The sequence below is a fragment of the Schistocerca cancellata genome, chromosome 3 (assembly GCF_023864275.1).
Source record: "Schistocerca cancellata isolate TAMUIC-IGC-003103 chromosome 3, iqSchCanc2.1, whole genome shotgun sequence".
NCBI lineage: Eukaryota > Metazoa > Arthropoda > Insecta > Orthoptera > Acrididae > Schistocerca > Schistocerca cancellata.
The window spans coordinates 242,029,855-242,044,595 of NC_064628.1; the positions used below are offsets into that span (position 1 = coordinate 242,029,855).

General features: G+C 44.5%; 1 protein-coding gene across 1 annotated transcript in view; it reads left to right on the top strand.

Moving 5' to 3' along the window:
• LOC126176243 (ATP-dependent translocase ABCB1-like) overlaps positions 1-14,741 on the top strand; it is a 315,891-nt gene that overhangs the window by 234,416 nt on the left and 66,734 nt on the right. Inside the window, exon 17 of the mRNA XM_049923388.1 lies at positions 11,028-11,231. Coding sequence (XP_049779345.1) covers positions 11,028-11,231 — 204 coding nt within the window. The remainder of the gene's footprint in view (positions 1-11,027; positions 11,232-14,741) is intronic.

A 14,741-nucleotide genomic window follows, 5' to 3' on the forward strand; every position in this document is an offset into this window, starting at 1 on the left:
GAAATATACAGGGTGTCCCACTCAAACCTCCGTGATTTCAAAGACCCAGGAAAAAAAAACAACCCAGTAGATACGACAAAGAAAAATGCACCACATTGTAGAGCATCTCACAGAATTTATTTATTTATCATCAATACACCTCTACATGTGAACCATTTATAGAACGAAGAATATCGACTCTGTATTGAATTTCTTGCCATGTTCTTTGTAACATTTCCTTTGTTATTGTTGCAGTCGCATTAGTGATACGATGTCGCAACGTAGGAATATCGTCCACTCTGGTCGCATACACGCGGTCATTCACGAATCCCCACGTGAAGAAATCAAGCGGCATAATGTTGGGTGAACGTGGTGGCCAGGCAATTGGTCCTCCGTGTCTGATCCAACGCTTGGGAAATTTCCTGTCCAGGAACTTGCGAACAGCTGTTGACCAATGCGGCGGAGCTCCATCTTGTTGAAAAATGATGTTGGGTTTTAAGTCTTGTATCTGAGGGTACACAAACTGCTCCAACATTTCCAGATACACTGACCCATTCACTGTTTGTTCTGCAAAGAAGAGTGGTCCACCAATCCTGTCGTGCTTTAGCCCACACCAGGTGTTTAATTTAGGGCTACACGAACATGTTCAATGACAACGTACGGTTTTTGTGAGCCCCAAATACGAACATTATGCCTATTAACCCTTCGTGATAGATGAAATGTTGCCTCATCTGAGAATAAATATCTTTCCAGGAAACTGGCATCCATATCAATACGCTGCAGCATATCCACAGCAAAATGTTGTCGGCGTGGTTTGTCGTTCGGCCCCAGATCTTGCAGAATTTGCACTTTGTAAGCATACATAGGGAGACACTGGTGAACTACACGATGCAATGTTGTTTCAGGTACATCGAGTTGCCTAGATACTTAACTAATTTACTTGCGTGGGCTTCTGAGTAAAATTTGTCTGAAGTCCTCCACAGTCTCTTCTGAAACTCCATTATGTGCACCAACAGAATGTTTCAGAACACTTGAAACATCCCATTAGAAAAATTTATGAGTTACAGTGCTCATAAGCTATGTTCGTCGTCACTGTCATTTCTCAATTTACTTCGGAGCTTAGTGTTACGTTTTTCACACGCCATAATTATCACGTATTTCACACGATATCAAGAAAAGCACAATTGGAAGAGCAAAAATAAGAAAACACATTAACATAGCACTGAAAATAATATATAGTTAATTGCAAGCGCAGCTGCGAAATACTTGGTGCAAATCTACATGCATGCCACAACTGTTTTACTCTACAACAATGAAAAACTAAAACTACAATTGAAATTCTTTCTACAGTTATGCTCTAGGAATAAACAACACTAATTACACAAACTACAAGAAAAAATCTGAAGATTCCAGTGAGGTATCCTGTCAGGGTCACCATATGAAACATCCCCTTAGAGAAATTTATGAATTACTGTGCTGGTAAAACCCTTACGTTATTTGATTTTCAAACAGCTGAGCAAAACTAAACGTATTCAGACATTTCGCTCTTTACATATTCCGATCATCATTAAACTGACACACAATATTTTTAGCGCAACGCAATCTGACTTTCAATAATCCCTACAAAAGAATGGCCCTGACTAACAATAACCCATACCTGCCATGATTCACTTACCTCACAAAAATCTTCGGTACTCGAACTACTGCAATACAGCGAGCGCCAATACTGCCAGCTAAATAAAAGATTCTAACTACTGAAATGAAAGATTTTGATAGAGAACAAACAATGTATTTACCTTAATAATGTTCAAAAGTCATCTCATATATATATATATATGAGGTATGAGCGGACGATCTGGACGTGTGTCCGCCAAAAAGCGCCGGCCGCGGTGGTCTAGCGGTTCTGGCGCTGCAGTCCGGAACCGCGGGACTGCTACGGTCGCAGGTTCGAATCCTGCCTCGGGCATGGGTGTGTGTGATGTCCTTAGGTTAGTTAGGTTTAAGTAGTTCTAAGTTCTAGGGGACTTATGACCTAAGATGTTGAGTCCCATAGTGCTCAGAGCCATTTGAACCATTTTTTTTTGTCCGCCAGAAAGAGTAAATCTGTAATACTGGATATCATGAACTGATATATATATATATATATGATACTGGATATATATGATACTGGATATCATTATATATATATATATATATATATATATATATATATATATATATATATATCAGTTCATGATATCCAGTATTACAGATTTACTCTTTCTGGCGGACACACGTCCAGATCGTCCGCTCATAAAATTCTGCCATCTCTCTCCGCACATCCACCCCTGCTGGCGGCTCACCTCCAACTGCGCAACGCTACGCACTGTTCACATCCAACTGCCCAACACTACAATAGCAAATATTCCAACAATGCCAATCAGCCACAGACTGCACAAAGGACAGTCAGTGATTTTCATGCAGAGCGTTACGTGACGTTACCAACATAAAAACCTAAACAGCCTACTTACACACTTCCTGTTGCCAGCATCTTCCTATACCATTCGTTAGTTGTTTTCACATCAGGTGGATCACATTCATACACACGACGATAATTTCTTTGCACAGTAATCGGTGATTTTGTTTCTGCAAACCACACTACTGCTTGTGTGCACTGCTGTGGAGTCGCAATTGTCACTTCAGGCGACTATGCTGCACTCTGGCGACGATATGTGGCACTTCTGAAGCGGGAATATAAATTCTTTGAGATGTTCTACAGTGTGATGTATTTTTCATTGTCGTATCTACTCTGGTTTTTCTCTCGTGGGTGCTTGAAATCACGGAGGTTTGAGTGGGACACCCTGTACATGTTCTCCACGGCACTGTCATTGACCTACAAGGATTCTATGTGTCGATGGGAAACATACAGAAGACATCGAGCATTCTATCCAAGGAATTTAGGGGACAGGAGGAAACTTCAAAGCCGGCCGGGATGGCCGAGCGGTCTAGGCACTACAGTCTGGAACCGCGCGACCGCTACGGTCGCAGGTTCGAATCCTGCCTCGGGCATGGATGTGTGTGATGTCCTTAAGTTAGTTAGGTTTAAGTAGTTCTAAGTTCTAGGGGACTGATGACCTCAGAAGTTGAGTCCCATAGTGCTCAGAGCCATTTTTTCAAACTTCAAAGCAAAATGAAGCTGTCCTTATGAGACAGTTTTGAAAGCTTTTCCTCACAAAATAAAACACTATTTTCATGTGTTTATGAGCTACGCTACTTCAAGTTTATTATCGCCACTCGTCTTAAGACAAAGACAGAACTAAGAGATTGATGAAATGCATTCTATACCTGTAGTTTGTAATTATTCTGCCACCTCATCACAGAACTAGTCCAAAGTGAATCAGTTGTGATGAGTGATACTTTTTACGGTGGTCGCATGAAGGACGCCTAGTAACAACAGCTGCTATCAAATCTTCCGTCGATACCATTTCTTCAACAGTGCAACAAAAGGAACGCAAGTGCGTTCAGCACTATAACGCTGCTAGCCACAACGACAGCGGGAAGCTGTCGTCGTGGCCCGTCCGCAGCGAGAGTCCTCACTCGATAGGTCAGATACAAACCCGTCTGATTCGCTCAGTGCCGCTCTGCTCCGCGCATTCCTGCTAGGAGCGTCACTGTCATGACACGCGATGAGGAACATTGCTTTGTTTCGCCATCGCTGCTTTGCTCCTCTCGCCGCACTGCTCTGCTCGTGCCGCGCCGCTCCATTATAACCGCAGCCTGAAGAACTTTGTGTATTTGACGTCCAAAAACTAGGTAGTTATCTTTCTTTGCTGCAGTAGAAAGAGAGAGAGAGAGAGAGAGAGAGAGAGAGAGAGAGAACGAGAGTAGGTCTACTGAAATGCTCTTAAGTCATTCCTCCTCTCAGAAGGATTCACACCCAAAATTTTGATTACTCTTCTTCAGAATCAGCTAACTGAGCCATATTTATGGTTTTTGCCCAGTCTGATGAGTGTATGTCAGGCACAAAAACTTAAAATCGTGAAAGCAGATACCAGTATTACAGAAGAAGCGGAGATTTTGGAAGCTGTTGTCGGACAGATAGCACAGTGTGAAGAGGAAAAGATTATACCTCTCAAAGCGGCATCTGCCCAGCAGAAAATGGAGGTTGAATCAGTCAGTGGAATTCAAATACTTAATTCTCATATTGAGAAGTTTTACGAAACATTTGTAGATTAGTTAAACATATGGTCAACAAACTAGAAGGAATTTTCGATTTTAAAATGGATGTTGCTTTACTCTGAGCCTGTTTGGAATGAAGTAACTAGGACAGTAATAATTCTGTTCGATGAAGCCTCTGCCAGGCACTTAAATGTGATTTGCAGAGTATCCATGCAGATGTAGATAGCTGCAAGATATCGATAAAGGATTTTCAGTGCACAATAGTGCAGTGTTTTATTAGTTTTACTTCCTCAACCAGTTAACTCTATCACAACTCAGCAAGAATAACTGAACTAGTAAATCGTGTCAGGAGTCATGGACCAATATCCTTGAACGGTGTGGGCAAGTAGGGAATACACACAATAATTTAAATCCGTGGAAATTAGTCTTTACTCTTCCTGGTCACATTTTTAACGTGGGAAGAGTTTTCTCTCTCACGAGTATCCAGTGGACTGAGGAACAAAATAGCTTACAAATATCAAGAGATGAGGCAAGCGTAATACACTCCTGGAAATGGAAAAAAGAACACATTGACACCGGTGTGTCAGACCCACCATACTTGCTCCGGACACTGCGAGAGGGCTGTACAAGCAATGATCACACGCACGGCACAGCGGACACACCAGGAACCGCGGTGTTGGCCGTCGAATGGCGCTAGCTGCGCAGCATTTGTGCACCGCCGCCGTCAGTGTCAGCCAGTTTGCCGTGGCATACGGAGCTCCATCGCAGTCTTTAACACTGGTAGCATGCCGCGACAGCGTGGACGTGAACCGTATGTGCAGTTGACGGACTTTGAGCGAGGGCGTATAGTGGGCATGCGGGAGGCCGGGTGGACGTACCGCCGAATTGCTCAACACGTGGGGCGTGAGGTCTCCACAGTACATCGATGTTGTCGCCAGTGGTCGGCGGAAGGTGCACGTGCCCGTCGACCTGGGACCGGACCGCAGCGACGCACGGATGCACGCCAAGACCGTAGGATCCTACGCAGTGCCGTAGGGGACCGCACCGCCACTTCCCAGCAAATTAGGGACACTGTTGCTCCTGGGGTATCGGCGAGGACCATTCGCAACCGTCTCCATGAAGCTGGGCTACGGTCCCACACACCGTTAGGCCGTCTTCCGCTCACGCCCCAACATCGTGCAGCCCGCCTCCAGTGGTGTCGCGACAGGCGTGAATGGAGGGACGAATGGAGACGTGTCGTCTTCAGCGATGAGAGTCGCTTCTGCCTTGGTGTCAATGATGGTCGTATGCGTGTTTGGCGCCGTGCAGGTGAGCGCCACAATCAGGACTGCATACGACCGAGGCACACAGGGCCAACACCCGGCATCATGGTGTGGGGAGCTATCTCCTACACTGGCCGTACACCACTGGTGATCGTCGAGGGGACACTGAATAGTGCACGGTACATCCAAACCGTCATCGAACCCATCGTTCTACCATTCCTAGACCGGCAAGGGAACTTGCTGTTCCAACAGGACAATGCACGTCCGCATGTATCCCGTGCCACCCAACGTGCTCTAGAAGGTGTAAGTCAACTAATGTGTCAATAAAGTTTCCCCTTCCTGGGACAATGAATTCACGGTGTTCTTATTTCAATTTCCAGGAGTGTATGTGTTTTTAATTATGAAATGAGCTGGTATGACCTGTATCATTACGTCGTTCATCGGCAGGATCTTCCCTCTAGAGTTCAGAAATCTAAAAAAAGTACCAAATGGGGAAGGGAACAGAATATTTAAAGTGGAATTTTGTTAGTTGTATGCAACTAAAACTCTGCATGTCAACATATTGTTATATTTAATTTTGTGTTCTATAATGCAAAGATGATAAAAAATGTAACTGATTGATTTATTATGTTGTCACCGACACTGTTATTATAATGTGCTTACCTCGGTTTTATTAAACTAATTATAAATACTATTAAGTGTGATTTCTTTTACTAAATCAGGTGCAGGAATATTCCGGTCTCTCATGCGATAGAATGCGGGCCCAATTGAGTTAGGTAAAGTAGTCGTCAATACACTGAGTCAAATGAGAGCCTTCGCCGAACGGTGTAAGGCGCTTCAGTTCGGAACCACGTGGCTGCTACGGTCGCAGGTTCGAATCCTGCCTGGGGCATGGATGTCTGTGACGTCTTTATGTTAGTTAGGTTTTGGTAGTTCTAAGTCTAGGGTACTGATGACCTCAGACTCTCAGTCCCATAGAGCTTAGAGCCATCTGACTATTTTTTGAGAGCTTTCGGACTAGTGCATGTCAGGCAGTGTTCCGGCTCTAGAGCTGACTTGCCTGATGTACTGCGAATCGCCAGCTACTCGCATTACAATGACGAACGAACTTGTAGTAGAATGATCACAAGCTGGGTCTATCGTGTTAGCGGATCCACTAATACAATGACGTGACGGGAGTCATGGGATAGCGATAACCACATCGACAGATGGCCGTAGTATAGCATACACAAGGTATAAAAGGGCAGTACGTTGGTGGAGCTGTCACCTGTGCTCAGGTGATCCGTGTGAAATGGTTTTCGACGTTATTATGGTCACATGGAGGGAACTCACAGATTTTGAACTCGGAGTGGGAGTTGGAATTATACGCATGGGATATTTCATTTCGGAATTCAATATTCCGGGATCCATAATGTCAAGACAGTACCGAGAATACCAAATGTAGGGACTACCTCTCGCCAGACCTTCACTCTACGACCGAGAGCAGAGGCGTTTGCGTTGAATTGTCAGTGCTAACAGAGAAGTAGTACTGCGTAAAAAAACCGCAGAAATCGATGTGGGACGTACGAAGAACGTATACTTTACGACAGTGCAGCGAAATTTGGCGTTAATGAGGTATGTCAGCGGACGACGGACACGGGTGCTTTTGTTAACAGCACCGCATTACCTGCAGCGCCTTCCCTACGTTCATGACCATATCCGTTGGACCCGTGACGACTGGAAAACTGTGACCTGGTCAGTTGAGTCCTGATTGCATTTTGTAAGAACTGATGGCATGTTTCTAGTGTGGCGCAGATCCCATGAAGTCATGAACTCAATTGTCAACAAAGAACTGTGCAAGCTAATTGGAAGCGCTTGTTTACATGGATTATTCACTAGAAATGGTTTCGTTCGGATACTTGGGAGACCATTTGCAGCCATCATGGAATTCATGTTCCCAAACAACAATGGCATTTTTATGAGTGACAATGCGCCACGTCACCGGGCCACAAACGTTCGCAGTTGATTTGAAGAACATTCTGGACATTTCGAGCAAATGGTTTGGATACCCACATCGCCTAACATGAATCCCATCGAGCGTTTGTGGAACGTAATCGAGAAGTCCGTTCTTGCACAAAACCCTACATCGGAGTGGCCGCGCGGTTCTGGCGCTGCAGTCTGGAACCGCGAGACCGCTACGGTCGCAGGTTCGAATCCTGCTCGGGCATGGATGTGTGTGATGTCCTTAGATTAGTTAGGTTTAACTAGTTCTAAGTTCTAGGGGACTAATGACCTCAGCAGTTGAGTCCCATAGTGCTCAGAGCCATTTAAACCATTTTTTGGTAACCCTTCCACAATTATGGACGTCTGTAGGGGCAGCATAGCTCCTTATTTCTGCAGAAGACTACCAACGAATTACCAACGACCTATGGCTTTTGCCACGTCCGTGAATGAACAACGGTAGAAGACAAGCTGACAGTTATTGTACCATTGCATACACTGTTCTCACTATAATACCTGCTGTACAACTGTAAATCACGGGCACGTGATGCAACATTTGTCATATATTTCAGAATAGGCCAATAGGTCAATGTAAACTAAACTCCGACCGAACAGGCCTTAAAGCCACAACGGTAGCGACCGACCGCCGTGTCATCCTCAGCCCACAGGCGTTACTGCATGTAGATATAGAGAGGCATGTAGTGAGCACACCGCTCTTCCAGCTGTTGTCAGTTTCTATGACAGGAGCCGCTATTCTCCTATCAAGTAGCCCCTCAATTGAGCTCGCAAGGGCTGAGCGCTTCCGCTTGCCAACAGCCCTCCACAGACCGGTCGCCCACCCATCCAAGTGCTAGCTAAGTCCGACAGCGTTCGGTGATCTGACGCAAACCAGTGATACCACTGCGGCAAAACCGATGGCATAGGAGAGTATAGTCAACTAATAATAATTTTTACTATTGATGAGTCTTGGACCCAAGCCCTCTCTTAAGCGAAAACATGACAGCTTGTGTATTTTTCTAAGGAATTAAAAGTGGGTAACGAATTGGCTTTGAACCCGATCAATTGCTTTCACGGGTAATACTTCAAGCGATTATAATGTCCAGATCTGCCTCAGGATCGCAGCTACGATATGAGTATGATCGTTCTCCTACTATCCAAACTTCACATAATCTTTCCTGTATACCATGACGGACTAGCACTCCTGTAAAACAGGATGTTGTGGAGAATCGCGTTTACCATTCTAGTATGGTGCATAGATTTAACTTGCCAGGATGTTTCAAGACAGAGCACACTCCTCTGCAGATTTAAAGACGATAGAAACAAATTATAGCCTGCTGTTTCACAGGCCTTCCTTCCAGGGCTGCTGGTCCTGCAAGACATTCTGTGAAGATTGAAAATTAGAACAGTGCTACTGGCTGAATCCCATCTTTGGAGGATGATCATGAGTCACCATCAGACAGTTCCGTCGGTAAGAGGATTGTCTGCAAAAGGCCGGAGTTCCGGTATTACCCAGTATTTAAATCGTTCAGGTAGTTTCACAATAGCATACTCCCAGCTGCACATTGAAAAATTCATTCATTATATGAGGGTGTGCCTATGCAGCAGAAGTAAATTTCATCTCAGTGCGGCTGGCACCCTAGGAAGCTTTCATCAGAGTCAAAACTCTCTCTCGAAACGGCAAATTTTTTTAAAAAGGAAAATAAACCTCCATGTTGTGTCTTCTGGCCTGAAGCCAAACCTAATTCGCAATTTATCGAATTGCAGTCAATCCCCTTTACTTTGGTGGGAGAAATGTAGTACATAAAACAGGTAGGCTTCAAATACACTCTGTAAGACTCGTTAGCGTTAGTTACCCTTGAGAATAGACGTGACGAGTTGATGGTAGTCAAGAGTGCCTTTTAGGCGACAAAGATGCCATTATGAACACCTCACTAAGTATGAATGTGATCGTGTAAGAGGACTATGATAAGCTGAATGTTCCATCTGCGATATTGCAAAAGACTTGGAAGGAATGTAGCGACTGTACATGACTTCTGGCAGCGTTGGTCAAGAGAATGTACGGTCGCAAGAAGACAGGCCTCCTGACGGTCACTTGACATATGGCTCTCGCGCTTCATACTTCATCTGCAGCAGCAATCTGAGCAGCAGTTGTCATCTCAGAGACACAACGAACTTTTATAAATAAGTTACTTCAACGGCAGCTTCAAACCAGATGATTTGTAGTGTACATTACACGGACCCCAAACCATCATCATATGCAACTTCAGTGGTGTCAAGCGAGAGCTCATTGGAGTGCAATTTGGCGGTCTGTTGTGTTTTCTGATGAAACAGTGTTCTCCCAGTGGTGGCCGTGCGTTGGTTAGAAGGAGGCCGGTCGAGGGCCTGCAACCAGCCTGCCTGCAAATTGACCCACTGAACCTACACCTCGAGTTAGAGGCTGGGGTGTGGTTTCGTATGACAGCGGGAGCACTCTCGTTGAAACGTCCCCTTTGAACAATTTATACAAAACTGTGCTTAAACTGACACACAATATTTTTAGCGCAACGCAATCTGACTATCAAAGATCCCTGCAAAAGAATAGCCCTGAGTAACATTAAACTATACCTTTCAGAAATCACTTACCTAACAAAAATCTTCGTTACTCGAACTACTGCAATACAGCGAGCGCCACTACTGCCAGCTAAATAAAAGATTCAAACTACGGAAGGCACTAACTACTGATAGAGATAGTTAGCAAATGAAAGATATTAATAGAGAACAAACAATGTATTTACCTTAATAGTCATAATATATATAGCAGTTCAATTTCAAAACTTCCGCCATCTCTCTCCCCACATCCACCACTGCTGGCGGCTCACCTCCAACTGCGCAACGCTACGCGCTGTTAACATCCAGCTGCCCCTCTACAATGGCAGACAACAATGCAAACTAGCCACAGACTGCACACAGCACAGCCAGTGATTTTCATACAGAGAGCGCTACGTGGCGGCGGCGTTACCAATATAAGAACCTAAACAGCCTACTTACATAAAGAAAACATAAACAGCCTACTTACATCGTGGTTATCCCACGCATCCTTACTGTTAAATTTTACGTCAGTCTGGTGGTTCGACGTATAGTGCTGCCTTTCATGAACAGGTTTCCTGCGGGTGTTTTCCAACAGGACAACGTTCTCCCATACACAGCTGTTGCAACCCAAGGCAACCCGTTGCCTTAGCCATCTCGATTACCAGATTTTTCTCCAATCAAACACATTTTGCACATCATCAGATGACACGTCCAGTGTCATCTACAACCAGCATTACAGCATTAATCGCACGTGTAGGTGACTGACCCAATGCAACACACATGGATCTCCGTCCAACAAATTGACATCCGGCACCTGTACGGCACAATTCACGCACGTTTACATGCACGAATTCAACATTCTGGCGGATACACTGGTTATAAATGTAACAGCATTTCACATTTGCAATGGCTTTTCGCACCCTTGCGTTACTTGTGGACTAGCAAGCTCTATCACTTAAATATGTTACCTAGACAAATGTATTCCAGAAATTTCATTGCTCTGTATTAATTGTTTTTTTGGTGTTGCGATTCTTTTTACGTCAGTGTATGTCAAGGTCTAAAACTCTGTATGTTCGACAGGCCACGGGTCAACGCATCGGCTCCGTGGTGCAGGCTCTGTGCACACTAGCGCTGTCTGTGATGGTGTGCCTGTTCTACGAGTGGCGGCTGGGTATGGTGGCCGTCGCCTTCATGCCTGTCTTGGTGGTGGCTCAGTACTTCGACGACAGGCTGGTGCTCACGGAAGCCAAGAGCAAGCAGAAATCCATGGAGAAGGCGACTATCGTACGTTCTTTTTATTATTCTGGTCTTCAGTCACAAGTTTGCTTTGATGCAGATATCAGCGCTTTTCTCTGTATAATGATTGCTGTCTGCAACTAACTGTACGTGTTTACTTTAAAGTGGTTACCTAGAATAAAAGCTCCAGTTCCATGTTGATCCTTCTTTCCGCTTTAGGATTTGACCACTCAATCGATCTCATGCTATCGTCAATTTGTGCCGCAAATTTGGTTCCTCCCAGATTCGTTCCAATAACTTTTCATCTCTTATCCGACAGATCAATCTAATGTTAACCATTTTTCTATAGCACATTTCCAAAGCTTCCATTCTCTTCCAGTCTGCGCACCTTATCGTCAATACATCACTTTCGTACAAGGCTACACTACACTCTGACGAATACCTTCTGAAAAGACTTTCTAACACGTAAATTTCCGATCGAATGTTAACATACTTCTCTTTTCAGAAAAGAATTCTCTTGCTGTTGATTGTATGCGTTTTCCGATATTTTGACGTCCAAATATAAAAACTTATCCGCTACTTTTGTGTACAATTTTCTTTTCAAATTCCCTCATCAGCACTTGATTTGATACGATTATATTCTATTACTTGCGTTCAGCTTTCACTAGAACGTCCTTTCAAGATATTACCCATTTGGTTCTACTGACCTCCCAAATCCTTTGCCGTCTCTTCCACAGTTGGAATGTAGTTGGCAAACTTCAAAATATTTTTATTTGTTCTTCTTCTACTATAACACCTGCTTGAAGTTTCTCCATTTTTTCACACCAACTTGCTGAGTACAAAGTTGCGGGACTGGTTTTACTCATGGCATATAAAGGACCTCAGCGCAGTAGCTACGGTGACGGCTTTTACTATCAACCGTAAACAACAGATGCGCATTCGAGTTGCAGTTGTGAACACGCAGCGTTAAGTAGTGGGCGTGAATCGGTAGAGTGTCAACATTGTTGTGTCACAAACTGCAATGGCTTAACATCTCTAAATCAAGTGTTTAGTTCACCAGAATGTGTAGAAGAAGAGAAAATAGTGTGCTATATTTTTGCCGACCACCTTGAATTCTGAAGTAAAACATCGACTCTTGGACGCCTAAACGTGGACAATAGTTTTGTGGGAGATGAGACTTCGTGTTAAAAATATGAACCTGTCACAAAACGTCAAAGTGCAGAAATTCACATGAACCGCCAAGGCTTTGGCGAGACAAGCAACATTTAAGCCACATTCAAGCCAATGTGAAACAAAAGTCGAATAACATCCCAAGTAAAGACTTTACTGCCAGTTTCACATGGTCGTATGAACGTTCTACGATTGTACTCAAACTCGTAAAAGGAAGCTTAAGTTTAACGACCTGTCGACATCGAGAACATTAGAGACGGAGCACAAGCTCGGATACTGTCGAGGATCGGGAAGGAAATCGGCGGTGCACTTTCAAAGGACATTTGCCTGATGCTATGTAGAGAAATCAAGGGGAAAATGAAATCTCGATGACGCGGCTTTGAACCGTTGTTCTCCCGAATGCGACTCAAGTTCGAGGTGGCTATGTAAAACACCTGAAGCATTAAAATGACAGCCTTAAGTTCTCTATTTTTGTATTAAGCCACTCTAGAAGCATTTTTGACTGATGGGGTGGATTGAATAAGATAGACAACAGGCTGAAACCCTGTCTTATTTCTTTATCAGCTGCTGCCTCCTTTTCATATACTTCTACTAACTGCAGTCTGATTGCGGTACAAGTTATAAATATGTTTTCGGTCCCCATATTTTATCCCTGCTAGATGCAAATTTTCAGTCTGATTTCTATCCAACTTGCAGACGATCCCCGTGTATTATACCCGCTACGTTCAAAATTTCTTTTCTAAAAGAGAAAGACTATCAAGAATTTACGGATGCTAAATAGGTGAATTAAATAAACTTAGAAACGAAGTCTCCATAGTGTGAGTTCATGTACTGTCACTACTGATTATAGGATAATGCAAAACTTTACAATGAGAGGTATTTCAGCATCATTGTTTCATCATATAACAGTTTGTTTATGTATGAAAACTGTCATTTTCAATAACTGAAGGGCGGCAGAGAGGCCACTGCGAGTCCACCCCGTGGGGGCCAATCTAGATAACTGCTTTAAAAAAATAAACAAGGACTGTGGTGCTTATTTACGTAGCTATTATGCTCATCTTTTTGTGTAGTAAATTCCATAATCGTAGGGATACAAAGGATCTGCCAAGGAGAATCCCACGTCCTGCTCTCTGCTAACCCCTACCGCGCGACATCCTACTTCTGGGAGGCAATGACTGAGTCGTAGGACACTGACCATCCTTCGAGAAGCTTCAGCGTGATAGAAGAATGCGGCTGTACAACTTCATCGGCATGATCAGCTTCAAACACAAGTATTTATGTCCACCAGTCAGTCATCGCTGGCCAGATCAGCTATGTTATAATGCCCACCCTGTGTCAGACTGTGCCGTGAAGATAACGACTTTCGTATGATGGAGCTGCGAACACCGTCACCGGGCCTCGAACTGTGGACTGCTGCCCGACCACCCAGGTTGTCGGCAGCCCTGCGCTCTGCCGTCACCACAGGCTGCTCCCCTTCCCTTATTCAGGGCCTTGAATCGAGCCCTTAACCGCTGGAGCATGATGCAGCTGCCATAGCAGTCCAACATTCCGCTCGGGACACTGGCGCGGCCTTCGGACACTTGGCCGTCATCTCCGGTACTACAGCACACGTCGCGGCCGTGTCTGTTAGGGGTTCGGTTACTCAAGACGTTCACAGCGGTCTGACGCTGCGTCAGCGGGTGCTAGCCCAGCGCTGCCGATGACTAGGACGGCGCAACGAGGATAAAACGTCTGGAGACGCTGAAGTTCTAGATATCGAATTTCATGGTCAAGAAGACTGAATGATTGGAAATAATAAGGAGCAAAGGACATTTACACTCAGGTCACCAAAGTCACGAAATACCTCCTAATATCGTTTCGGACCTCGTTTTGCCTTGCTTACTACAGCAACTCGACGTGGCATGGTCTCAACAAGTCCTTGGAACTGCCCTACAGAGATGTGTCAAGCTACCTATAAAGCCGTCCATAACTGCGGACGTGTTGCCGGTGTAGGATTCTGTGCACGAAGTGACGTCTGCATTATGTCCCATAAATGCTCGATGGGTTTCATGTCAGGTGAAGTCAGTGGTCAAATCATTTGCTCGAGTCGTCCAGACCAGTCGGGAACAATGGTGACCAGGTGTCATGGCGTATTGTCATCCATAAAAACTCTATCATAGTTTGGAAACGCAAAGTTCATGAATAACTGCAAGTGGTCTCCAAGTAAGTGAATATAACCATTTCCAGTCAATGATTGGTTCATGTGGACCGTTAGGTCCAGTATATTCCATGTAAACACAGCACAACTTGGGTCCATGGCTTCGTAGGTCCTACGCCACACTCGGACCCTACCATCAGCTAATTTATTTTTCTTCTTTGTTTTTTTTTTTTTTAGTCAGTCCGTCTTCG